This window comes from Sminthopsis crassicaudata, chromosome 5 (assembly GCF_048593235.1).
Source record: "Sminthopsis crassicaudata isolate SCR6 chromosome 5, ASM4859323v1, whole genome shotgun sequence".
In the NCBI taxonomy this organism is placed as follows: domain Eukaryota; kingdom Metazoa; phylum Chordata; class Mammalia; order Dasyuromorphia; family Dasyuridae; genus Sminthopsis; species Sminthopsis crassicaudata.
Genome location: NC_133621.1, coordinates 53,897,710 through 53,922,300, shown reverse-complemented (window position 1 = coordinate 53,922,300; position 24,591 = coordinate 53,897,710). Strand labels below are relative to the sequence as shown.

Sequence of the window (24,591 nt, the reverse complement as noted above, 5' to 3'; positions counted from 1 at the left end):
AGTCTAAACAGCAATTCCACCCCCCAATCTTCTTTTCTTTAGACTTGCATCAATTTCTTACCTTTTTTTTTTTTTTTTTTTTTTAAAGTTGCCCAACACACTGTTAAATCAACAATCCAATTTTGTGTCTGGCACTGTGCTAATAAATTATGGGCATACAAAGAAGAAAAAAATAGTCCCTGCCTTCAAGAAACTTCATAATTTAGTGACTGTAATCTATTTTATTAGTCTGCTTAACTGACATTATTCCACTTAGTTCTCTTACTTTCTTAATCTGTTTTGGCAATTACCTTCTTTTTCTTCTTGAGTATTCCTCTTCAGATTCTGTTTTCTAATTTTTCTTGTTACTTTTATATTCTTAGTTGTTCTTTTTTCTTTATTAATTAAAAAAATTTTAATTAGCCCAAATCCATTATTTTCTCCTCCTTTCTTCCCCCAGATTGAGAATACAAGCAAAACAAAGCCCATTATGAAAAAAGTTTTTGTCAGTCAAAATAAATTTCCACATTGACCATGTCTAAAAAATACTCGTCTCATTTTGCATTTTGAGTCCTTCTTTATGACAAGGTGTAGCATGTTTTATCATTAGTCCTCTGGTGTAGTGGTTGGTTGCTTGTAAGAGCCCAGCACAATAGTATTCCATGGAATACTTTATATATTTACACACACATACACACACACACACACACACACACACACACACACACACCCATATATATACTATAACTTGTTCGTTATTTTCCCAATTTATGGGTACCCTCTCAGGTTTTCATCCTTTGCCACCTCAAAAATAACTATGTATTTTTGCAGATAATTTGTTTCACTTGGGACCATTCCCTCTCTGCTTTTGCTAATTCCCCCTTTATTCTTCTTCCATCCCTCTGATTTCCTTTGATTGAAATGTATTTCTAAAACCGTCTGTTGTGTGTGTTTATTCTTCCTTTTTTTTTTTGACCATTAAAGGGAGGTTCAAATGTCAAGCTGCTGCCCCAACTTCCTCCTCTTGGTATAGATGTATATTTGTGCCCCCGATAAGTGAATTGATTTGCCATAACTATGCCCACCCCAATACCACCTTGTATTCCTCTTTTCTTTTAACATTTCATAAGATCATCAAGGCATAACAAGACCACTGCTAAGTTTTGTTTAATTGGCTCCCCTTTGTGAACCCTCACAACGATAGCATTCAAAAGGGACATCATGTGCCTTCTCTCTATATTTGAATTTAAGCAATTTATGCTTGTTTAGAACTGTTATCATTATTCATCATATTCACTTTTTTTTTTCTTTATCCTGTGTTTGAACTTCAGAGTTTTTATGCAACTCTGATCTTTTCATTAGAAATGCTTAGAAGTCCTCTGTTAAATTAAAGGCTGCTTGTAGAATTATACTTTTGCTGGGTCAGTTATTCTTGGTCTTAAGCTAATATTTATACTTGTTTTTTTGGAATATTGTTATTTCAAGTTCTCTCTTCCTTTATAGGAGCTAAATGATGTGTGATTTTGACTATAGTTCTTTGGTATCTGAAGTATTTTTTTTTCTGGTTACTTGTATTATTTTTTTCTAAACTCAAACTCTGGATTTTGATTGTGATATTCTTGGGAGATTACATTTTGGGACTTGGTAGATTATTTCTATTTTATCTTGTCCTCTAATACGAAGAAATTTGAGCAGTTTTCTTTCAAGATTTCTTGAAATAAGTTGTCTAGCACTTTTTCTTGATTATAGCATTCAGATTATCGTTCAGTGATTCTTCATCTGTTTTCTAGGTTATTGTTATTGTCATCATCATTATTGTGGCTATGAGATGCCTTAGATTTTTTTCCCCTTCAGTCTTTTGACTTTGTTTTAACATTTCTTATTGGTATATGTAGTCACTGTTTTCTGTTCGGTTTGCAATAATTTTCATGGAGTTTGTTACTTGTGTATACTTTTATATCTATTGTTCTAAGCTGCCAATTAATTCTAATTCTCTCCTTTCAAGATCTCAATTTCTAAGTTTTTCCTCAAAAGTGCTCATTCTATTTGTTAAAACATTTTAAATCTTTTTTTTTTTTTTTTTAAACAGCTATTCTAGGTGGGTTTGATCTCAAGCCGTATTTTTTTCTGAGGCTTCACTTGTAGATCTTAGAATTGTTCCTTTTTTCCTGGTTTACATTTTGAATTTCTCTTGCCACCATAGTAGTTTTTATGGTAGGATCCTTTTTTTCCTTTCAATTTTTTTTCCTTTTTTTTGGGGGGGGGGTTAATTTTTCCAGCTTTTTGCCGTTGGATTTTAGGGCTGGCTAATTCTGTATTCTGAAGGGAAGTTGTGGAGTGATCCTGTTGCTATTTTCTTGGGGTATTTTCTTCTAGGGTCTCAGGGACAGGCTGGAGGACTTGTAAACTTTTACTTTCTAATTGATTTGAACCAGGGCAATGTCTTGCTTTATGACACGTGGTCTGTGTTCTGCAAATTCCTGGCTTGAACATTAGATTGTTGCACTCCATCCCTCTCAGCCAGCTGAAAGACTGTGTTGCTTCTCAGGAGAAGAATATTAGAGTCCCTTTTGCTTTGGGATTTTTGTTCTTTTACATTCCTCTGCTGTCTGATACTAGAAATGAGACCTTGCCTTGTGCTTGAGGTCTGAATTTTGGGGCTTTCCTGGTTTGGATGTCACCCTGGGCCACGTGTCCTGTCCTCAGGCCATCCTGGGTCTATGTCTTGGAACTTGAGAATGGGTTGCCAAGCTTCCAGTTACCCCATGTCACAGCATGAGGAATCCTTTTTTTTTTTTTTTTTTTTCCCACATTCTTAACCAATTTACTTTATGCCTCACTTTGCATTGAAGTTACTGAGAATCAGAATATCAGTTTGGAGAATCTTAGTTCATAGAATTTTTTTCATTAGATATTGATGTATAAGTTGCAAATATTTTCAAAGTAATTTTTTCTTTTGCTCATAAGTACTGCAAACCAGAATAACCAGGATAAATACTACAAATATTATGCTGAATAAATATGAATATGTATGAAAATAATAAATACTATAAATATTAAGTTTCTTTTGGGCATTATGATAAAAGCCCTTTTATCAATTTCTTTGTTTTCTTCTACAAGAAGAACCGTTAAGCCATTCTTTTCAATCTTCTCATTAGGAGTAACTTCTTTTTGCCTTTTAACTTAATTTATTTTTCGAATTTCCTTGATAGAATACAATTTTTCCATGTGGTATGTCAAAATTTAACATTTAAAGTATCCATAGTTTAGTTAATATTTATAGGATGATCATAAATTTTATGATTACTACTTTGTGTTATATTAAATATAGATATAGATTCAGGTATTCATTGCTTTTAGGTTCATCAAAAGCTTGGGAAATTTTATTTTGGTGTCATTTATAGTTAGGTGAAAAATTAAGAAAACAAGCTCATTCCCTTGAAGAATTTTCTCTAAAATTATCCCACAAAATTACTAGCAAAAATTAAGACGAATCAAAACAAACTTTTCTTAAAATGTTTGGGTTGTATGATTTCATCTTTGTTTCACTAAGTCTACTGTTTTCTTAGAAATATAAACTGAATATCAATAATTTAAGTTAGATTAATGTAAGTATTTTTACTTTTCAGAGGCATAGGTATACGAATGACAGAACCAGTATATCTCAGCCCTTCATTTGACAATGTACTGTCCAGTGCCTTGTTTCTGCAGGTAAGTATCTACATAAAATTATTTTGTGATATTTAAATATAGAATAAAGCCTAGAATGCTTTCATTTCTTATCTCAATTCCTAGAATCTTTGGTTTCTGTCAAGACTCAATTTTTATAGGAAGCCATTTCTGGTATATTTTCCCTACTCCCCTTTTAGATTAGATGTATTTCTTTTTTTATATATGATATCTCCATTATTAACATGTAAGTTCCTTGAAGTCAGGATGCCTGGCACATAATAAGCAATTAATCTCTTGTTTGGTGTTGTAAATCCTACATAACCTGTTTTTATATTTCCCAACTTAATTTTGGATTAACAGTAAATGTAATTTTGCCAACTTTCTCCTTTTTTTTTTTTAAACTATCAAGCTACACACAGAAATGGTCAAACTATTTTGTCTTGACCAATAATTATTTTACTTTGTTGTTTATGAACTCAGAAATCTCAATATTTGATCATAATCTTATTCTTTTTAACCTGTGCCTTATGACTTCCTGGTCTCCATTCTCTCTGATGTCTATCCCTTAGGTTTTTCCTAGGCCATCACCTACCTTTCCACTGGCTATACTCTCCTTCCTTCCCTTTGTGAACCTCTTGTTGAAACACTTCAACTGCATCCTAGGTTATTCTCTCAAATATTTTACCCCATTGTCCTTTTTTTATTTTTATTTTTTTTATTTAAAGCTTTTTTTTCCAAAACATATACCTGGATGATTTTTAACACTGACCCTTGCAAAATCCTGTGTTCCAAATTTCTCCCCTTTCCTTCCACCCCCTCCCCTAGGTGGCAAGCAATCCAATATATGTTAAACATGTGCAATTTTTCTGTACATATTTCTACAATTATTGTGCTGCACAAGAAAAACAGATGAAAAAGGAAAAAAAATGAGAAAGAAAACAAAATGCAAGTGAACAACAACAAAAAGAGTAAAAATGCTATGTTATGAACCACACTCAGTTCCTACGGTCCTTTCCCTGGGTGTAGATGGCTCTCTTCATCCCAAAATCATTGGAATAGGCCTGAAATCATTTCCTTGTTGAAAAGAGCCACACCCACCAGAATTGATCATCTTCTAGTCTTTTTTTTTTTCCCCCCTGAGGCTGGGGTTAAGTGACTTGCCCAGGGTCACACAGCTAGGAAGTGTTAAGTGTCTGAGACCAATTTTGAATTCGTGTCCTCCTGAATTCAGGGCTGGTGCTCTATCCACTGCGCCACCTAGCTGCCCCCAATCATTTTATAGTCTTGTGGTTGCCATGTACAATGATCTAGTTCTGCTCACTTCACTCGGCATCAGTTCATATAAGTCTCTCCAAGCCTCTCTTAAATCATCCTGTTGATCTTTTCTTACAGAACAATAATATTCCATAACATTCACATACCATAACTTACTCAGCCTTTCTCCAATTGATGGGCATCCACTCAGTTTCCAGGCTGCCACAAACATTTATGCACATATGGGTCCTTTCCCTTTTTTAATGATCTCTTTGGGATACAGACCCTGTAAAAACACTACTGGGTCAAAGGGTATGTACAGTTTAATAGCCCTTTAGGCATAGTTCCAAATTGCTCCAGAATGGTTGAATTCGTTCACAACTCCACCCCATTGTTCTTTTTTTGATCTCATTCCCATTCATGGATCACTTTGTCTCCCTAATTGATTCTTGGCCTCATTTAGCCCCAATGTTATCTTGCTTCCCCTTCTCACTCCTTGAGAAAGCCACCTGACACAATGAGTTATTAAAACTTCTTTCCTCTCGGGGCTTCACAACCTTTTTCCATGCGGAGTTACTGGCAATTTCATAATTAACAAATCTAATAGTCTTTCCAAAATCCTAATATTGTTTTAATTCTTTGTCCCACTGCACCCTCCCTTCCTGGATACTTTCACTTTCCAGACTTGTTTGAGACCTCTCTCTCCTGATATTCCTTCTGCTTGTCTTTCTCTGTGGAGTCTTCATGAAGGACCTGCCCACTAATTAGACATTCCCTAAAACTCTTGTAGACCTTCTGCTCTTCTCTTTTTATGCAGGATTCCTAATATGGCATTTGTGAATTTGTTTTTAAAAATATTTTTGTAGCAATATACTAATAGAGTTTGGTTTCCTTTATGATTTTGTGTTTTTAAAAGTATGATCATGAGAAGTCCTTTGTCTTCAGAAGACGGCCAGAAGCCTAAGAATGCCCCTTTTGGAGCTCTTGGCGGCCCTCATGCTGTCAGTTGCCTTTGAGGCTGCCCTCGCCTCTCTCCTGCCCAATGTCACCACCTGCCTTGGGGGCTTCTCCAACCAGGTGCATCTAAGACAGCCGCCACAGCCTTTCTGTCCTGTGCCTTTTGGGGGCCCCATGAGCTTCCCCAACACTGCCATGCTGCTTGTCTATCTGTCAGACGGCCTCCAGTTTGCGCCTGCTTCTCAGGCCTTGGTCACCTCACTGTCAAATCCCTATGGCGGCCTCTTGGTCTCTGCCTCGAGTGTGACTTCTCTGAGCCACTGGAGTCAGTTTTCTGGAGTGCCTCCCCTCCCTCCCCTTACTCCGCAGTCCCAGGGCCATGTCTCCCCTCCAGAAGCTGGCAAGACTCCTCTCTTCACTTCTTTGGTTTCCTTCAAGACTCAGTGTATCTGCAAAGATTGCAGATTGGTTTGCAGGTTCCAACACCCCTTTTGCAGCTCAGGTAACAGATGAGGAAACTGAGGCCAACAGGCCTGCCAAGGGTCCTGCCACTAATAGGTATCTGAGCCTGGATTTGAACTCGGGTCTTCCTAACTCTAGGTTGGTGCTCTATTGCCTATGCTGCCTAGCTGCTCATCTGTACTTGCAGTTTTATTTTCATGACTTCTGATTCATATTGGGCTCTTTGAGAGCAGGAACAGATTTTTTTCCCTTTGTGTTCCCTGTGCTGAGCATCATTTCTCCCAAGTGCTTAATAAAAGCTTGGTGATTGTCTGTGCTAGAAAACATTTCCCTGACCTGTGATTTCCTGTGGGGATCTGTATCTGCATCTGGGCCCCACACAGATGAGACCACAAAAGGGTGGGAGTGTGGATTCTGCCCGGCTAAGGGCAGCCCTGTGATGCCCCTCCCCCTCCCCTGTCCACAGAGCGCCGCAGCTGGTCTGAGGAAAACCCGAATTCAGACGCTCCAGACTCTCTGGGTGATCCTGGGATGGTCACAGAACCCCTGGCCGCCATAGCTGCCTCAGCTGTCCAGTGGCTGTGATAACAGGGCCCACCTCCCAGGGTGGTGGTAGGGATCAAATGAGGTCACATTTGTAAGGTACTTTGCACAGTGCAGGAGGCACTTGGTCTTTGGGTGTTTGCTTTCTTTCTTCCTTTGTATTACTTTGGATCTTCATTTCAAAAAGGTGATTTCAGGAGTGAGTCCCATGTCAGTAATCCCTTGCTTCTAGTTTCTTAAAACTGATTTGTGAGTCTGATGCTAGGTTAGGTTTGGCCTAGAATAGGGGGCTTCACACCTTTAGCATGATTGAGCAGTCTTTAGGTCGCTTTTGTACCTTTCTCTTGATGTATATTTTCCAACATATTTTAGGTGCCTAAATTATTCATTAATTTAATTACTTATAGTTTAAAAACAAAAATTACTTTATTTGCTTCTTGCCTCCACTTCTCAAACATTAACATCTTTATTACTAAACTAGTATTTTGCAATCCTAGATATCCAGTGAACATTTCTGAATATAATCAGTTACATGTCAGTAGATTGAAGAATGACTCAGTATTTGAATAAACTTGGTAAACTTTAAGCATTAAGAATAAATATCTTTGCTACTTTTCTTCCATATTTCTTTGACAAATGATAATTAAAATTGGGGGAAATGAAAGAAATGTGAGAATTGTTTTCTAATACTGCTCTGGCAGAAGCATAATTAATTTCCCCTACCTTTTCCTTCCTGGCCCGCTTGATAAGTATCCTGATTGAATCAGAATTTCAAAGGGATCAAATAACCTTGTAAATGTAAATTGCTTTAGTTAAGTGTGTTTGAAAGGGCCTTCTTTACCCTCTAACCTGGAAGCTGCCTGTTGTTTGGATTTGGGATTGTTCTCTGTGTGAATTCTATTCCAGACACTTTGATATCTTGGAAAATTAACCTGAGCTTCAGTTTCCCCAATTGTAAAATGCTGATGATAATACTTGAAGTGCATATTTTAAAAGGTAGTTTTGAGAACCCAATGAGATGTTGTATTTAAGCATGTTACATACTTTATAATCCCCCTCTGATTAGTAGTAACTGTAGTAGTAATCACCCTAATCTATAATAAAATGTTTTGGGATTTTTGACTTTGTTTTGATTTTAGTATTAGAAAAAACTATATCCTTCCCGGGTAATAATAGAAGCTGAAAATAATATTTCACCTGCTTCTCTTTAGTTTTGTTTTTTAAAAACAAATTCATAAAAAAAAGTGGTTGGGGGAAAATTGATACTAAATGTTGCAAAATGACAAATTTCAAAAATGACCTAAATGAAGAGGTATGTGAAAACATCCTTATAAAATTTATTTAAAGGTGTGGGAGGTCAATAAATGTAGAACATGGCATATGTTTTCAGTCATCTTTTTAGTTGGTTTTGTTCATATTTTTCTTTTCTTTTTTTTCCTTAGATATTATTTCTATATGTTATAGCTCTAGGAAAAGGAGGGATATATTTTGCATAACTTCATATGTACTTATCAGGGAGTAGGATTGAGGGAGAGAATCTGGAACTCAAAATTTTAAATGTAACTGGGGAAAAATGAAACATTAAATAAGGAAAAAGGAGGGATAGTGGGAGAAATTCTAATGTTATAAAAGTATATCAATAAAATTTTAAAAAGAAAAAGTCATGGAAGACAGCATGGCTTTAAATATACCTTTGTGATGAATTTAGATGTAGAAAAAGGCATACTCACTTTTTCTGATATCCACTTTTTTCCTTTTTTTTTTAAATTATAGCTTTTTATTTACAAAGCATATGTATGGGTAATTTTTTCAACATTGACCCTTGCAACACCTTCTGTTCCAAATTTTCCCCTCCTTTCCCCCACCGTCTCTCCTAGATGACAGGTAGTCCAATATAATAACATCCATTTTCGAAAGCCCTAGAATATCTATCCATATATAACAATAAGTATTTTAAATTCTAGATAATGCAAATTAATCACATTGCCAGAATTTGTTAATAAGAGAATTAGAAAATTTACTTTTAAGAGAAAGCCACAGTTTTCTTTTATTGTCCTGACTTACTTTCCCAAATTATCCTGACTCAGTCTCCCTTAATTGTCCTGCCTTGGTTTCTAATTGTTCTGCTCAATCCTACAAAACCACCCCTCCCTCTTAATCAGAATATTTGATAAGGATAAAAGATCTTACCTTTTAGAATAATTAGAATGCCTCTCCCCATCTCTAGGGTGCCTCCCCCCATTATGTCATCCCCATTTCTGGTGGCTCACCCCATACTGTCCCATTCCTGCTCTCAGCACTCCTCTCCTGCCTCAGTCTACCCCATGTCTGAGCCACATGTATATATGTCATTGAGAACTCACATTGTGTGCTGGATTCTTGGAGATGATAGTTTCATTCAGCCCTGGGACTGTAATGCTGGAGAAACTGAGCAACATAGAGATTAGAGAACAATTTAATAATTTATTAAATGTGAAAGATTTACTGGGACCAAATGGATCCATGGTTTGGTCCCAGGGTTGAATGAGACTATAGTCTCCAAGAATCCAGCCATGAATGTCAGATAAAAGATTCTTTTATAGGGTAACAAGAACAATGACTTAATGGGATAGGTACCTGGATGGGGGATAACCTAATGGGGGGAGGAACCTAGAATGAGGATGACATAATGGAGGGAGGTACTAGTGAGGCTCCTTCTTATGACGTCTAAAATGAATAAAGATCTTTATCCCATCAAACAAAAAGAGGGAATGACTATAGCCTAAGTTCTAAGATATAAAACCTTTATCCTAACATTAAGAATGGTTATAACCTGAGGCAGAGTAACTGAATAGGACAATTTGGGAAACTGGGTCTGGACATTAAAAGATAATTGTGGCACAACAGGACCAAACCATGGATCCATTTGGTCTCAGTGAATCTCTCCCTTTCAAATAAAATGTTAAATATTCTCTTAGCTTTATCTTGCCTCAGTTTCTCGGGCATTACAACTTTACTTGGTATTCAGTGGTGAAGGAAATTTTATGGGGACCAAAAAAATGCTTGAATTTCTTTTCATTATTAGGACTTAGAATGATGACGATACCTGCTACTTGTGATTGAGGAAATATATTTGCATTCATTTTTAATATGATAGCATTTAAGACATTTGGATGGTAATCATAACTAATTAAACATTATGTTTCCTTCTTTTGCTCTTTAGAATTTGCCCTCAGCAGTGGTAAGCCATGTTTTGAATCCACAGCCTGGAGAAAAGATTCTGGATATGTGTGCAGCACCTGGAGGCAAAACAACTCATATTGGGGCATTAATGCATGATCAGGTGAGACTGCACAAGGAAATTGTATGCTTAGATGAGGAAGAGTGGGACTTAAGTCAGTTGAGGGATCGATCTTCTGTGAGGATTAATTTATTTTCATTGTTAAAATGAACAGTTAGAAAGTTATCTTAAAGTAGTGAGGATACTTGGAGTCCTGCAGAAACCTTTAATAGATCCTAAATACAGGAGTTCTGTATCTCTTTTTATTTTGAAAACTTGGAACAAATGTAGGATTGTGAATTCTGTTTTTCCTTTATTTCTTTAGTGTCTGGTAGGTGGGCAGTATCAGGATAAAGGCTTTGAGATTAGAGGAGAGGTAACTGAGGCTAGAGATGCTGCGGAGGTGGAATTGATAAGAGCTGTAACTAATTTGCTGTGAGAGGGGGAGGCCGGGGAAGTGGCCGAGATAACTATGACATAGCCCCAGGCGGAAATGTTTAAATCCTTAGGAGCAGGCTTTGGACAGGGGCGATTAGATGTCCTCCAAGAGCAGCTGGAGATGTAGGTCTGGGGTTCTAGAGATAACCTTGCTTCTGGCCTCATTGCTGCTAACTCAGCTGCCCCCTACCTCAGGCTCTCATCCCCTCCCATGGAGATCATTAGTCTCCCTGCCTCCTCATTCACTCCTTCCTTTACACTGCTGCCAGCCCTGATCAGACCCTGTGACCCATTCCTAGACTCAGCCAACTCCAGGAGCTTCCAGCTGCCCTAGAGTATCAACTTCTCTTTACAAAACCTCATCCCAGCACAGCCAGACAGGATTCTGTCTTGCTCTTCACTCTTGTTCCTGTTCAAGATTTTACATTCCCTCTCTTGGTGCTTTTGCACTGGCCATCCTCCACGACTGGAATGGAACCATCTCTCAGCTTCATGTGCTGTTTCTTTTTCTTTAAGGTGCATCCCAGGCACCATCTTTTGCATAAAGCCTTTATTCATTCCCCCTACCTGCTTAAAGCCTTCCCTCTCAAGTGCCTTGGATTAACTACTCTGTGTATAAACTTTATATTTATGCCAAATATGTTTGTAAATATAGTTGTCTATCCATTAGAATATAAGCCTATAGTGAGTAAAAATTTATCCATTTTTTGTTCTTGTATTCCTAGAGCTTGGAATATAAGTACTTGATTGATTGGAGATAGATACTCTATAATCTCAACTAGAATTTGACTGTTGTACTTTAGTCTTGTTATTTATTTTTTTTGATCAGCAATTATGCTTCCCACAAGATTTCTACACTAATTCTTCCTTCTGCCTTTCAGCAGCTTATGCCTTCAACTTTATGGAGATAATTAAGACCATCTCTTTTCTCTTCATTCCACATCTCAAAAAATTCTCCATTCAATGAAATTATCTTTCCTGATAGCAGTTATATTCCCTCAAAAGTGTAAGAGAAAAGAAACCTCATTATCTGAGTTATATTCTATTTTGTATTAGCTAATATAGTTCTGAAATTTTTTTCTGGTAATTTGTAGTGCTTCTTATTAATTGTCATTCAGGAAGACAAAATATATTACATTAGAAAAGTGAAATTCTAGAATATGTATAGAACATAATCCACTAATTTTCAGACTCAGGCTATTCATCATTAGTATTTTCACAGTCTGTTTATCTAGAATTTTATTAACATTTTTCCTGAGCAACTCAAAATATCATAGCACATCATCTGCTATAGAGAATTACATTTGAAACCAATCCTATTAAATTACCTTAAGAAAGACATCTTAAGTATAGAAAAATTAATATATACAGTGTAATTTTTTGAGGATTGAGCAATCCTATTTCAATGAACAATATAAAGTACCAATGGAACTGATTTTACATTTGCCTTGCTTTATGCTGTAGCTTTGCTTTATGCACATTTTTGTTTAAATTAACTCCTACTCTAAGTACATTCAGTTTGCCATGTAAAGTAATCCTGAAGTGAACACTTTAGAAAAGTGAATAGTATCGTATTAAATTTATATATTGTAGTATAGCAGATTTATTTCAATAAAAGCATATCTTTTAATTGCTATTTTTTTTATTAGCAAAATGCTTCTCTGTATAAATAAGACAGTGTAGTGAAGATGCATAGAGAAAATTCAGGGAAAAATTAGCCAAAAATTTTATTCCAAATCTTAACTTTATATCTATCAATTAGCCAATTTTTGGCATTTTTGTTTTTGGTCAAATGAAAGAAAAAGACTTTTGGGTTAAGAACAAGAGTTTGGTGTTTATTCTTTTTTTTTTCTTCTTCTTTTTTTTTCTTTTTCTGAGACATGGGGTTAAAGTGACTTGCCCAGGGTCACACAGCTAGGAAGTGTTAAGTGTCTGAGACCAGATTTGAACTCAGGTCCTCTTGACTTCAGGGCTGGTGCTCTATCCACTGAGCCACCTAGCTGCCCCCTGGTGTTTATTTTTAAAATAAATCCTTTAGAGAAGGATTTTTCCAGTTTCTTAAATCTTTGTCAGATCATTATTCTTAGTTATTTAAATCTATATTATTGTTCCTCACATATTTAAGACTATTAAATTAGTTTGTGTCATCCAACATCAAAAGTATTATTCTTTAATCCTTTGTCTTTTAAACACTGTCCAAGTTCTCCAAATCCCTCTGAGTTGTGGAGTAAGAATATGAAAAATGCTTAACAAAATATGAACGAACATCTTTAATATTTCAAAAATATTTCATTGGCAAAAATGAAGTGAGCAGGGTACATTGTTATCCAAAAGGGTAATCATTGTTCTGTTCACTTCTGGAAGGTATGTTCTTATCCCAAAATTCCTTTTGACATTTTGCAAATATTATTATTTAATGTTTCTTTTTGAGCTTTGATTGAAAGTAGCTTGGCATTGTGTTTACCTTTCCAGTTTTATTCAGATTAAGGGAATTTTTTTCTTAAAATCAAGCAATCTTTCAAGTCAGGTGTATCTTGTTGGCAAACATTTTATAAAAGAAAAGCACTAAAATATTTAGCTATTCATTTGTTTACTGCCTTTCTTTTTATAATAGTTTATGTGAAACAAATGTATTTGTTTAATGAAATTTGTTCTTAAAATTAGGAATGGGGGGCAGAAAGACTATTTTTTTTAGGGGTTTTTACATATTAAAACTTCTAATGACTGTATTGATTTGTTTTAATTTTTAAAATTTCTATAGGGTGAAGTAATAGCACTGGACAAAATACCCAATAAAGTAGAAAAAATAAAGCAAAATGCTGCATTATTACATTTGAACTGCATCAGGGCCTTCTGCTATAATGGGACAAAAGCACTTGGGAAGGTAGAGAATGGACAAGGTAAGGTTTATTTTAAAAGCTTCCAAAATGGGATTTTAAAGATAAATATTATTTTTATTTTCCTATTTTGCTATGGTATAAAGGAGCATGTTAGCATCCATAAGTCTGTGAAACCTTAACAATGAAAATAGGGTACTTTAGCACAGTGGATATATTTTAATTACTTTTTTCTTCATTATTCCTTGTGCATTAACATACACTTGAACCAACCCTACAAACCCTATACGTCTAAGAGGCCTTAATTTTAATTCCATTTATCACAGAAACCTTATATAAGCTTTTTTTTTTTTTTTTTTTTTAAGATCTCAGCTACTTTGCTCATTTTCACTTATTTTTAAGTTCTCACCTATTTTGCCTTAATATGACATTTTTAATGTGATGAATTTGTTTTTTAAAGATTATGGTAAATTAGTACAGTATTACATGTCATTGATGGAAGGCATTTTTGTTATGGAAATCTTTGTACATTTTTTCACTTTTCATTTGTTTGTTGTCCTCCTAGTTTCATCGTTAAGTAGTCTGGAGATATCTGGCTTAATTGGGTCTCTCACCAGGCTTTATATAACACTGTTTTTATTTCTCTTCAAGCTGTTTGTGTCATTGTAAAGCTGACAGTTTTTTGTATCCCTATCTGTAAAACTTTTATGAATGATTACATTTTAAACTGATGGTGTTCTTGGCTGTCCTATTTCTAGGCTTGTCAAGGGAATTTGTTACTTGCTAGATAAAATAAAACACTAATAAGATCAAGTCTAAATCTAGGTCATCCAGCTCAGCTTGGTCATGGAGCCTTGGAAAGCATGAAAGTCCCTTCTCCTGTGACTTCTGAATTGCATGTCCTTGAGGATTCTTATTTTGGCATTTTCTTTTCTTTCTTGAAAATATTCCTTGGTCATCTCCTGATCCCTTACCTTGTCACCTCTGGGTGAGTGGCTTTCAAGTCTGTACCTCCCCATTGGCCTCTTCCTGGGCTTCCATTCCTGTATTGTCTCCTGGATTTTCTTGGTCGTTTCATTGGCCCCTCAAGTTAAATGTGCCCAAGGGCTGTTCTCCCAAGTCCTACTTCTCCTTTGTGCTCCCAGATCCCATCAGCTGTCAGATTTCCCTTTCTGCTGCTACCATGTTTCTTACACTCTCAGTCACTTCAGGGGCTGGCAGCTCCCAGCCGTCACCCCCCCACAGATGTTTCTGCTGCCACTCTTATAAATACACTGTCGAAATCATCTCGGAACCTCTCAAACCTCCGGCCGATCCTTGTGGTCTCTCAAATAGAGGAGAGGCCGCACGTCCTCCGCACACAAACCACTTTTTTTTAGTCTGTTCTCACACTTCAACTTTACACACACGTACAAAGTTCAAGAATATACAAAATAGAAGAGTGTCCATCTCTTCTTTACTTGTAGGTTGTTCTCTGCTGTACACTTTTTAACTTTATTCTTTAATCCCCCCACCTTCCACAAGCAGGTTATATTCAAACAAGGATACATTTTTTTGTGTGTGTGACACACACACACACACACACACACACACACACACACACACACACACACACACACACACACACACACACACACACCTTTTTATCCTTGCTGACTCTGCTTTAATTCTGCTCCTTAACTTGCCTTGCTATTACTTAACCTTCCCTCACTCTTTGCTTTCCTCTCTGCCCATCCTTACCCTCTTTATTTCTTTATAGATTTTGGAGGGTACTGTACCCTTCATGATCTATATATAGTGTTGCCTATTGAACCCATTCCTGATGTGTCAGTTTTCAGAACTATGAGCCCTCCTTCCCCCAATATCTCTGTGTCTATTCCTCCTCTGCACCTCATTTGTATAACATGAATACTAAAACAGGGGAGGTAGACTTCAGCCGCTGCTCTGGGGTCCATTCCCCTGGTGCGTGAACTTGTCAGGTTTGGAAGAAGCTTGGTTCTGGGGGCAGAGTTCTAGTCTCTTCACTTTGGCAGTTTTGGTAGTTAATCTGAAATTTAGGATTGAAAACTATAGTTATTTGCATGATCTGTTGACTTGGGAAAATGAAGGCTTAGTCCATCTTTCTCTCACTGGATGTGGCTGCTCCTTAAAAGTGAGAAAACTAGCCTACTATCTGGAGTTTACTTTCCCCTTCCTTCCCCCCCAGCTAAATGAAATTATTTTAACATTAATTGCTTCTTTTATTTAAAGGAATAGCTTATGTTGATGCAGTATTAATAACTGAATTTTTTTTTTCAAATCTGGTTATTTTAAGGCAAAGTCATTTGTAATATCAAATGATCTACTGCTTAGCAATGCAAGAAACTTCTAAGAGAAGTTTGTTAGGTTTCTGGTTAACTGCAAATTATTTAAAAATGATTATTTCAAAACCCCTTCAGCAAATAGCCAATTTATTAGGTGTATCATGATTTCATTGTTTAATGTACTTTCTGCAAGTATCTAGGACAGGATTTCAACATCTAGTTTTGGCTGTGGTACCCTGCAGGCACATGGGATTAGGATCTAAAAACCTCTGATTAGTGAAACTTGCTATCTGGATGAAATCTCTTGGGATTATAATTGATACTGTTTTGAGTTGTGAATTTGGGAATAATTATCTGAATTAAGTAATGAAACCCATCATTTAAGAGGAGTACCATTAATTTACTCTAACGAATTTCTGAGTTGGCTATTAGGTAGCCCCTACTTTTTCCTCTTAAAGCAAATTTCTGTAATTCACATGAGTGGTCAATAGAAGCCATAAGCACAGATCAAGTATATATAATATCTTGCTATTTTTTGATTAGAAAATATGTAGTAATTATCTTATAATTAGGTAAATGAGCAGTTGGTTTAGTCATCTATGTGTTGCTAGATATATGTCTGTACAAAATAAGGGTCTTAAAGGACTTTATGTAAATGTAAAGTAATAGAACTGTCTGTGGGACCTGGTATTTTATTGGTTATTGAAACTAAAGCTGAAATATCTTTCTTATGGTTTAGAGAAGAAGATTTTAGAGTAGTCAAGTTTTCTTAGAAGGATGTAATTTATAGAATATTTTGTGACATCAATAGGAAAGTCATTTTACTTAATACTTTATACTAGTCCCTAATCTCTGGAGATCAGCTAGCTTGCTTCTCATGGCAGGGTGAAAGATTCCAAAATCTAGGGATTGTAGTGGCATGTACCCGAGTGGAATGTAACTGAGGGTAGCTCTGGCATCTTCTTGGGTGAGCATGCCCCAAGCAAACCTTGGGTGGTGATACTGTGAAAGCAACACTCTCAAAGCTGCTTTGCCCAGGAACTGAATGGGCACCTGTCCCCGACCCAGTTGACTATTCCTTTTACAAAACTTGGCTTACTTACCTCAAAGTAAGAAGAGTGAATCAGGAAGAATTAAGTCAAGGACAGTACCAGATCAATTCAAGGCTGGAAATCTAGTTCTGAATTTGGATGATTCCCACTCTGCTAAGTAAATATTACTAGACAAATTACACGGAGATGCAATGAAGGGAATAGCAGAGCAGTTAGATGCCACTAGTAGAATGGCATGGGAAAAGAATGACTTTAGAAAGGTTAATGTCAGGAAAAGGAGCAACATATGTTGTAATTGGAAGTAGTTTCACTCCTAGTACAGCCCTATCAGAAGAATTAGCAGGGAATTGAGGGCTTAATTATCCATCCTGTGTAAGGAGGTCTGTGTAGGGATTAATAGACTTTTCTGAAGTGGGATGTAGAAAGCATTAGCCAAATTTGAGGGATTAGAAAAAGGATGTGGAAGCCAAAGTATTAAAAAAGGAAAAAAAAAAGGGGGGAGAGCTAGGGGGCGCAGTGGATAGAGCACCAGCCTTCAAGTCAGGAGGACCCAAGTTCAAATCTGGTCTCAGACACTTAACACTTCCTAGCTGTGTGACCCTGGGCAAGTCATTTAACCCCAGCCTCAGAAAAAAAGGGAGGATGGTGGAAATTGTGAGAAATGGTTGGGCATTTTGGTTTTCACAGTTATGAAAATTAAATTGGAGAAATGAAACTTAAATTAGAAAATTCAAACCCACAAGGACATCAAGGATTAATCAAAAGGTACCTCCCCACTTCTAGAATGTAAGCTCCTTGGGAGCAGAGACTGACTATGCAACAAGGGGTAGAGATTCATGTCATATAACTTCTGTAACATCAATTAATGGGAAATTAGGGGAGGGGCTTGTGCTTCAGAATAGGAAATAAAATGCTACTTTTGAAGTTTCAAAGGTGTCTCTACTCATTCTTGCAAGAAATAAATCTCTCCTGTACTCAACAGTGAGTCAGTGGTGGAGTTCTTGGTAAGATATTTTGTTCTTATAAGAACTTCTCCCACTTCTGATGCCTCTATGTCTATTCTTCTGTACCTCATTTGTATAACATGATGACTATTTTTAACTTAACTCTGCCCCAATCTTTCTTTTGAACTATTCTGTTGTTATGAATCTTAAACATATAAGATACATTTTCCATGTAAAAAAATCAATTTATCCATATTTAAACAGTTTGTCCACGTTGAGTTCCTTAAAACAGATCTTTGATATTGGCTATTAGATGTTAACTTTTCCGTTAACTTTGGGGTTGGTTGATAGAAAGTTCTGAAAATCTCCAAGTTTGTTGAAGGTCTATTTTTTTCCCATTCAGGATTATAGATAATTTTGCTGGATATGGCATTTTTGGCCACTGGCCTGGTTCTTTTGCTTATTGGTAGATGTGATACCAGGACCTGCCAGCTACTTTTGAGAAGATTCTAGGTTGGACTGACTTTGTACCTCCAGTGGTTTACTGTCTGCCTTGTAAGCAGGAGAAGGTTATAAACAGGATTTAATGGAGAAAGAGTGAAGATGAAAAAGACATTCTGAAGTTGAGAGGATAGGTTGGTAAAGAAGGAAGGTCAGATGACCTAGGCTGTGGCAGCAGAGTGGTCTCAGCCTTAGGCCTGGGCAGATCTGGGGGCTCCTGGGCAAAGCAGGCTATCTCTCTGGGCCTCAGCTTCCATGTCCGTAAAATGAGAGGATTGGAGGATGGGCCTCCTGTGGACTTCTGGCTGGTGAGGACAGGACCAGGGGTAAGCCCTTAGGTTGCACCCTTTGTTTGCCAGCTGCCACCCTAAGTGCTTTACAATGATTATCTCATTGGATCTCACAAGGTGGGCAGATGCTGTTTTGACCTCTGTTTTACAGCTGAGGAAACTGAGGCAAGCAGCAGCAAAGGGACTGGTCCAAGATTACACAGCTAGTACAGTGCCTCAGATTGCATTTGAACTCGGGGCTTCCTGACTCCCTAATCTGTTTGCCAGATTATAGTTCTTTGTATCAAACAAGAAAGCAGGGAGTCCCGTGCCATGTGGGTGTGAGTGGGGGCAGTGCAGAAAAGGTTCAGGCCTTTAATGGTAAAATGTGCTCCAGTGAAGACAGGACTCTCAGTGTATCCTTGGAATAAAGGTCATTAAAGTTGAGTGCTAGGAGCACATCCTCAGAAACCATCTCTTTGGGTGTGTTTTTTTTATTTTTTTTTGCCTTGGTTTGTGCCATGCCAGATCTAGAATTAGACTGGAGTGGGTTCCAGACTGAGACTTATTTACAGTTGCTTATTCACTGGAAGTAGGTTGCAAGCTGTCTTTTTCTCAGACCTTCATATGACATTAAGTTGTAATTGACACACATGCCAACTGCTATTAGTTTTGGTTTTTAAAGGTAAGTATTCTATGTCAATTCTATGCTAAAGCTTAAGCTAGTGATAACACACTAGTTTTTTGGGCGAGATGAAAAACTTGTCTGTTATTTTTGCTCTTTTTGGCCTGCTATTACTAATGATACTTGTAATATTTTAAAATTCATTGGTAACAGATTTGTAAGAGTAAATTGGAAACATGTGCATAATTCCAGTTACAGGAGGACCACCTTTCTCTCCTGAGTCCTTTGATCGAATTCTTCTTGATGCCCCCTGTAGTGGGATGGGACAAAGACCAAACATGGCTTATACTTGGACTCTAAAGGAAGTGACATCTTATCAGCCCTTACAAAGGAAACTCTTTACAGTGGTAGGTATTTATCATTCAGCTTCGTTTCAGTTTTACATTTCAAAGAGGCACGTTGTTGGAGGACCAAAGCTCTGTTCTTGTAGTTCTCTAAAAGTTTTTGAGTAAACCTTAAAATTATGCAGATGGGTTACTGTTATGTCATTGATATCTTCAAAAATTTTTATACTTTTAGTGTCAGCCTATTGAAAAATAGGCTTTCACTATAAAAATGACCAGTGCATTGATGTAGAGAAACATATAATTTATACCTTTTAACTCTTATCCAAAAATAACAGATTTCAGGACATAATATTCAGCTTGAATTACCTGTTTTTATAGCTACTTCTTATTCCTTTAAAATTGAATGTGAGTAATGTTTCGCTTTCTTTGTGGTAAATTCATTGGTTCCCATGAAATTTTTCTCTTTTCATGGATATATACAAAGGCTAGATTAGTAAGACAGATGAGAAAATTTTCTTTTTCTTCCTTTTTTCCCTGGAGAGTTTTCTCTTTAGCTTTCTACAGCTTTCCTTCTTGATCAAGGGTTGTAGCTTCCTAGCTCCCTCCCTCCCTCCCTCCCTCCCTCCCTCCCTCCCTCCCTCCCTCCCTCCCTCCCTCCCTCCCTCCCTCCCTCCCTCCCTCCCTCCCTCCCTCCCTCCCTCCCTCCCTCCCTCCCTCCCTTCCTTCCTTCCTTCCTTCCTTCCTTCCTTCCTTCCTTCCTTTTTTGCTTTATTTTTTTCTAGATATTCATGTAGTCCCTGTGGAAAGGCAGTTTTTTCTTTGGGTCTGTGCTCACATTTGTCCCAGAATAACTATCTCCTTTCTTGGAGGATCTTTAGATTTGCAGTAATTTTTGGTACTGGTCAGTGTTTCCTTTGACTTACTCATCTCTAGCTTTAGTTCCTAAACTGAGGTTTTATGCTCGGGCCAGACTCCATCCCATCATGTACTTTAGGAGAGGGTGGTTAGCCCTGTATCACATGGATTCCTGCACTAAACCCCCCCCCCCCCACAACTCTCCATCATATCTTTGAACCTCAGAACATTGGATCTTCAGGGCTTTTTTTGGAAGGCATCTCAGGGCAAGGTACTAGGACTGCTGGGAAGGGGGATGCTTGATAAGGGCTTGCTTTTGTGCAGTTGTGTGGTAGGAGTCACTTAATGGAGTATCTCATTGAATTTCTTGTTCGTTATTTGGTTTGTTGTGAACTCAGAAGGTTTTGTTGCTCTTAGGTGGACTGTCCTTTTCTCAGGCATGGGAAACACTGGGAACTTAGATACTTGCATGGAAATTTACCTCCCCTCCTGCCTGGTTAGAGTGAAAAATACTTTGCAGAATGGAGAAAATTATTCTTGTAAATGTGTGGAGTGTTTAAGAATATATTCAGATAGAAAATAATCTCATTTAAATGTGTATACACTTTTGGAAGGGGAGACAGATTTGGCTCTAATACTAGTCAAGTACAAAAAGACTGACTGCTGTGTGCCTCAAACCATTCATCAACCCCTTTACACTCTTACCTAGAAGCTCTTCCTTTAATTCCTGTTAATGTGTTCCAGTGCCCAACTTGGTAAGTATTTTATTCAGCCTCAGTATTCAAAAGCATTGATTCCTTCATGTGACTGTCTTTTAGGCAGTTCAGTTGCTTAAGCCAGGGGGTGTGCTGGTCTATAGCACATGTACAGTCACCTTGGCAGAGAATGAAGAACAGGTTGCTTGGGCCCTCAAGACTTTTCCTTGTCTCCGGCTTCAGCCCCAGGTAAGAAGAAACATTCACTCTTAGCTCTTGGGGAGATAAGACTCTAGGAGTCTTATGTAGATTCTATTCAGTGGCTCTCCCTAATTGCAACCAGAATAATCCAATCTACATAGAATTGAAGAGAGAATTATGTTTTTAGAATTTGTTGTTACTGTTTTTGTTAGCCTGGGTCATTTGTTAGCCATAATAAAAATAATATAGGCTCTGAGGGTAATTGTTACAGATGAAGCTATTCTTATTATTCACTATCTTTGATATTTTCTAAGAGGTTTTTTTTTTTAGTTTTTTATTTTTTTAAGTGCTTTATTGTTCATGGGAGAACATGATGCCCAGTTTTCCTCATGTCATTTCAAAGCTAGCCCTTTGGCTTTAGAAGATCAGTAGCCAAGATAGGAAAATGGTGGAGAAGTCTAATTTTTTTGTAGGTCATTATACAAACTTTTACAAAATTTGCACTTGATTACATCTAGAACAGTCTATGTTCCCTAGTAGTTTTAATCTGATAACTTTTATGGTCACATTTCTATATGGTGATATTTGGGTTTTAGTTCAGTCCTGGAAGAAAATTTATTATTCCAAACACATTAAGTATTACACTTCTGTTCCTTATGTGGTACTATCGATGTTTTCAACATTCATCCTTGCAAGAACTTTGTGTTCCAGATTTTTCTCCCTCCTCCTTCCCCTAAACAGTAGGTAATCCAATAGAGGTTAAACATGTGCAATTCTTTTAAACATAGTTTATACGGCACTGTAGAATGAATAAGGGAAGAGAATAATCATTTCTGTCCAAAAGGTAGCAGGAGCTGCAGCGGGCTCTACAAATCTCGGGTCTTTAGAGCCTTACAATCTTTCTTAGAAGTAGGTGCTGTTGTCCTTCCCCTTTTACTTTGGAGACAAACCAAAGTTATGTGACTTGCTCAGGTTCACAGCTAAGAAAGGTCTGAGGTCATGTCCTGACTCCAGGCCCAGAGCTTCATCCACCATGCCATCAGCGGCCTCTGAGAAGAAGCAAGTTTCAGCAAAGTTGGCACCAAGACAGCGAAATGCCAACATGGTTTCTGGAGTCAGTTCATGGTAATCTCCAAACAGTTTTTATGCATGAACGGCATTTTCTGGAGTGAGTTGTTATAGTGCAAAGTGCATTGGACTTGGAGCCAGGAGGTCCCAGTTCTACTTTTTACTGATTGTGCTGCTTTGGGCAAGTTGCTTACCCCCTCGGGTCCATGATTGTCATTGGGTGTAATAGGGAGAGTGCCTCTTGTCCCTAATGCCTGCCTCCTGGGATGTCAGGCTTCCCAAGGGCAGAGAGATCCCGGAGGCAGGATTGTGGGAAGGAGCCTGCAAATGTCTGGTCTCAAACTCTCCTTTTACCAGTGGGATGGTCCTGTGAATGCTTTGTGACTGAAAGTGATGACGGCATCAAGGAAACAACTTTGTCGGCACCCGTTGGCCCTTCAAGGATCAAATATTTGTGCTTTATCTGGTGTTTTCAGGGTATGATATGAAATGATGATTTGGGGGCTAAGAATCTGCAGACAGCTCAAAGAGAATTCTGAGTTATGTAATTTTTTCCCTCAGCTTGATTTTGTCTTCACTAATATATTTCTTCATGATAAATTTTGTTTTCTTGATACATTAAAGTCCTTTTGATGTTTTCTTACCACTCAAGTGCTATAGATCAAAGTAAGGCATTTTAAAGTTTGTCGTAATATTCCTTGGAAGTTATTATTTCTTTGAGATCATTATTCTTTGAGATTCTGATAGATAAAGAGTGTTTATCTTATCATATAAGGGAACTAGGTCCTGTTACTGTTCTTATCTGGCTACTGTTCTAATCCCAATTTGATACCCTGGAAAATATATAACTCTCTCCAGAATAAAGATGCTTCACTGTTCTTGTTATAAAGAACTATGTAAATGATAATTTGAATTTATATTGTAATTAGAAAAAATGTTCTGGTTCATGTCATCAATACTGAATATAGCCTTTTAAGGTGATAAATTTAAGTAGTGTGAATTAACATATGCATGTATTAGTTACAGACAAATAAGAAGCCTAACTATTGTAATAGTTCTTGATGACTTTCTACAAACAGGAACCACATATTGGAGGACTAGGAATGGTAGGAGCTGGCCTATCTCTTGATCAGCTGAAGCAGTTGCAGCGATTTGATCCATCCATCATACCTTTAAAGGGCACCGACATAACCTCTGTTAGAAATGCCAGCAGAGAAGACATGATTTGGTTAGCAAATAAGGACTGTATAGGGTTTTTTATTGCAAAATTTGTAAAGTGTGAAAGTGTTTAGAAAAAGAATTATTGGAAGTCAGAATTTCGTTGAGTGTCTATTACATAAAAATATTATTGCTGTAGTATTTTCAGGCCAATAAGCTGATGATATGGTTGCTATGGAAGCAGGAAAATCTGCCAGTTTTTCTTTTAGGAATCAAGAGTCACAGGTTAAAAAAGTCAAAAGAGTAGAGTGGATTATGTTTATAAAGGATTTTTTTTTACTTATATCTTTAACAGACTACAAAGAAGATACCTTCAAATGACTGAAAATAGCTTCTTTGTTCTGTTTTTGTTCATAAAAAATATATGATCAATGTCAGATTATATTTTCTACAGATTTCCTTTTTAAAGTGCAAATTTAACTTTAATAAATAAATCACTTTGTTATATTAAAAGTATTTTCTGTTCCAACATTTTGTAATACTATCACTGCATAAGGAATTGACATTTTTATATGTTTTGTTAGTTTACCTTTTTCAGCTGTTATTTGGAAAATCTTATCTCTTCTAACTGAAATAAAGTTAATAGTATTTCTTGAACACTTCTAAATGATATGATTTTGTTACTTTTATTTTTGTTCAATCATTTTTCAGTTGTATTCAATTTCTAGTGATCCTGTTTGGGATTTTCTTAGCATACATACTAGAGTGATTTGCCATTTCCTTCTCCCGCTCATTTTACAGATGAGGAAACTGAGGCAAACAAGGTTAAATGGCTTGCCCCCCAGGATCATACAGCTAGTAAGTATCTGAGACCAGACTTAAACTCAGGAAGCTATGACTTCCTGATTCCAGGCTCAGCACTCTATCCTCTGCACCATTTAGCAGCAGTTAGTCATTTTAAAAAATTTTAACTACAAAGGGAAGTATAATAGGCTTTTCAGGATAGTTGTATTCCTTTGTGGATTAATATAGTTCTTCAGTATGAAACAATTACTCTTCTGACATATGATTAAGCATATCTTGTTTAAATTCATATAAATATGTTTAGAGGCCTCATGGTATAGCCTATCAATTTTTTTTTTTTTGTAATTTATATTGCTTTAAGCAGTACC

At 36.9% G+C, this 24,591-nt stretch overlaps 1 protein-coding gene across 3 annotated transcripts in view; it reads left to right on the top strand.

The window, feature by feature from the left end:
• The window catches only part of NSUN6 (NOP2/Sun RNA methyltransferase 6), a 33,980-nt gene extending 9,894 nt beyond the window's left edge, over positions 1–24,086 (top strand). The window contains exons 6-11 of one of the 3 annotated variants that reach the window (XM_074266798.1): positions 3,609–3,690; positions 10,070–10,189; positions 13,326–13,464; positions 19,348–19,502; positions 21,116–21,241; positions 23,341–24,086. In XM_074266798.1, coding sequence (XP_074122899.1) covers positions 3,609–3,690; positions 10,070–10,189; positions 13,326–13,464; positions 19,348–19,502; positions 21,116–21,241; positions 23,341–23,553 — 835 coding nt within the window. In that variant the 3' untranslated portion in view covers positions 23,554–24,086. The other 2 variants (XM_074266799.1, XM_074266800.1) reach the window with 2 other exon arrangements.
• The last annotated feature ends 505 nt before the right edge of the window (positions 24,087–24,591 follow it).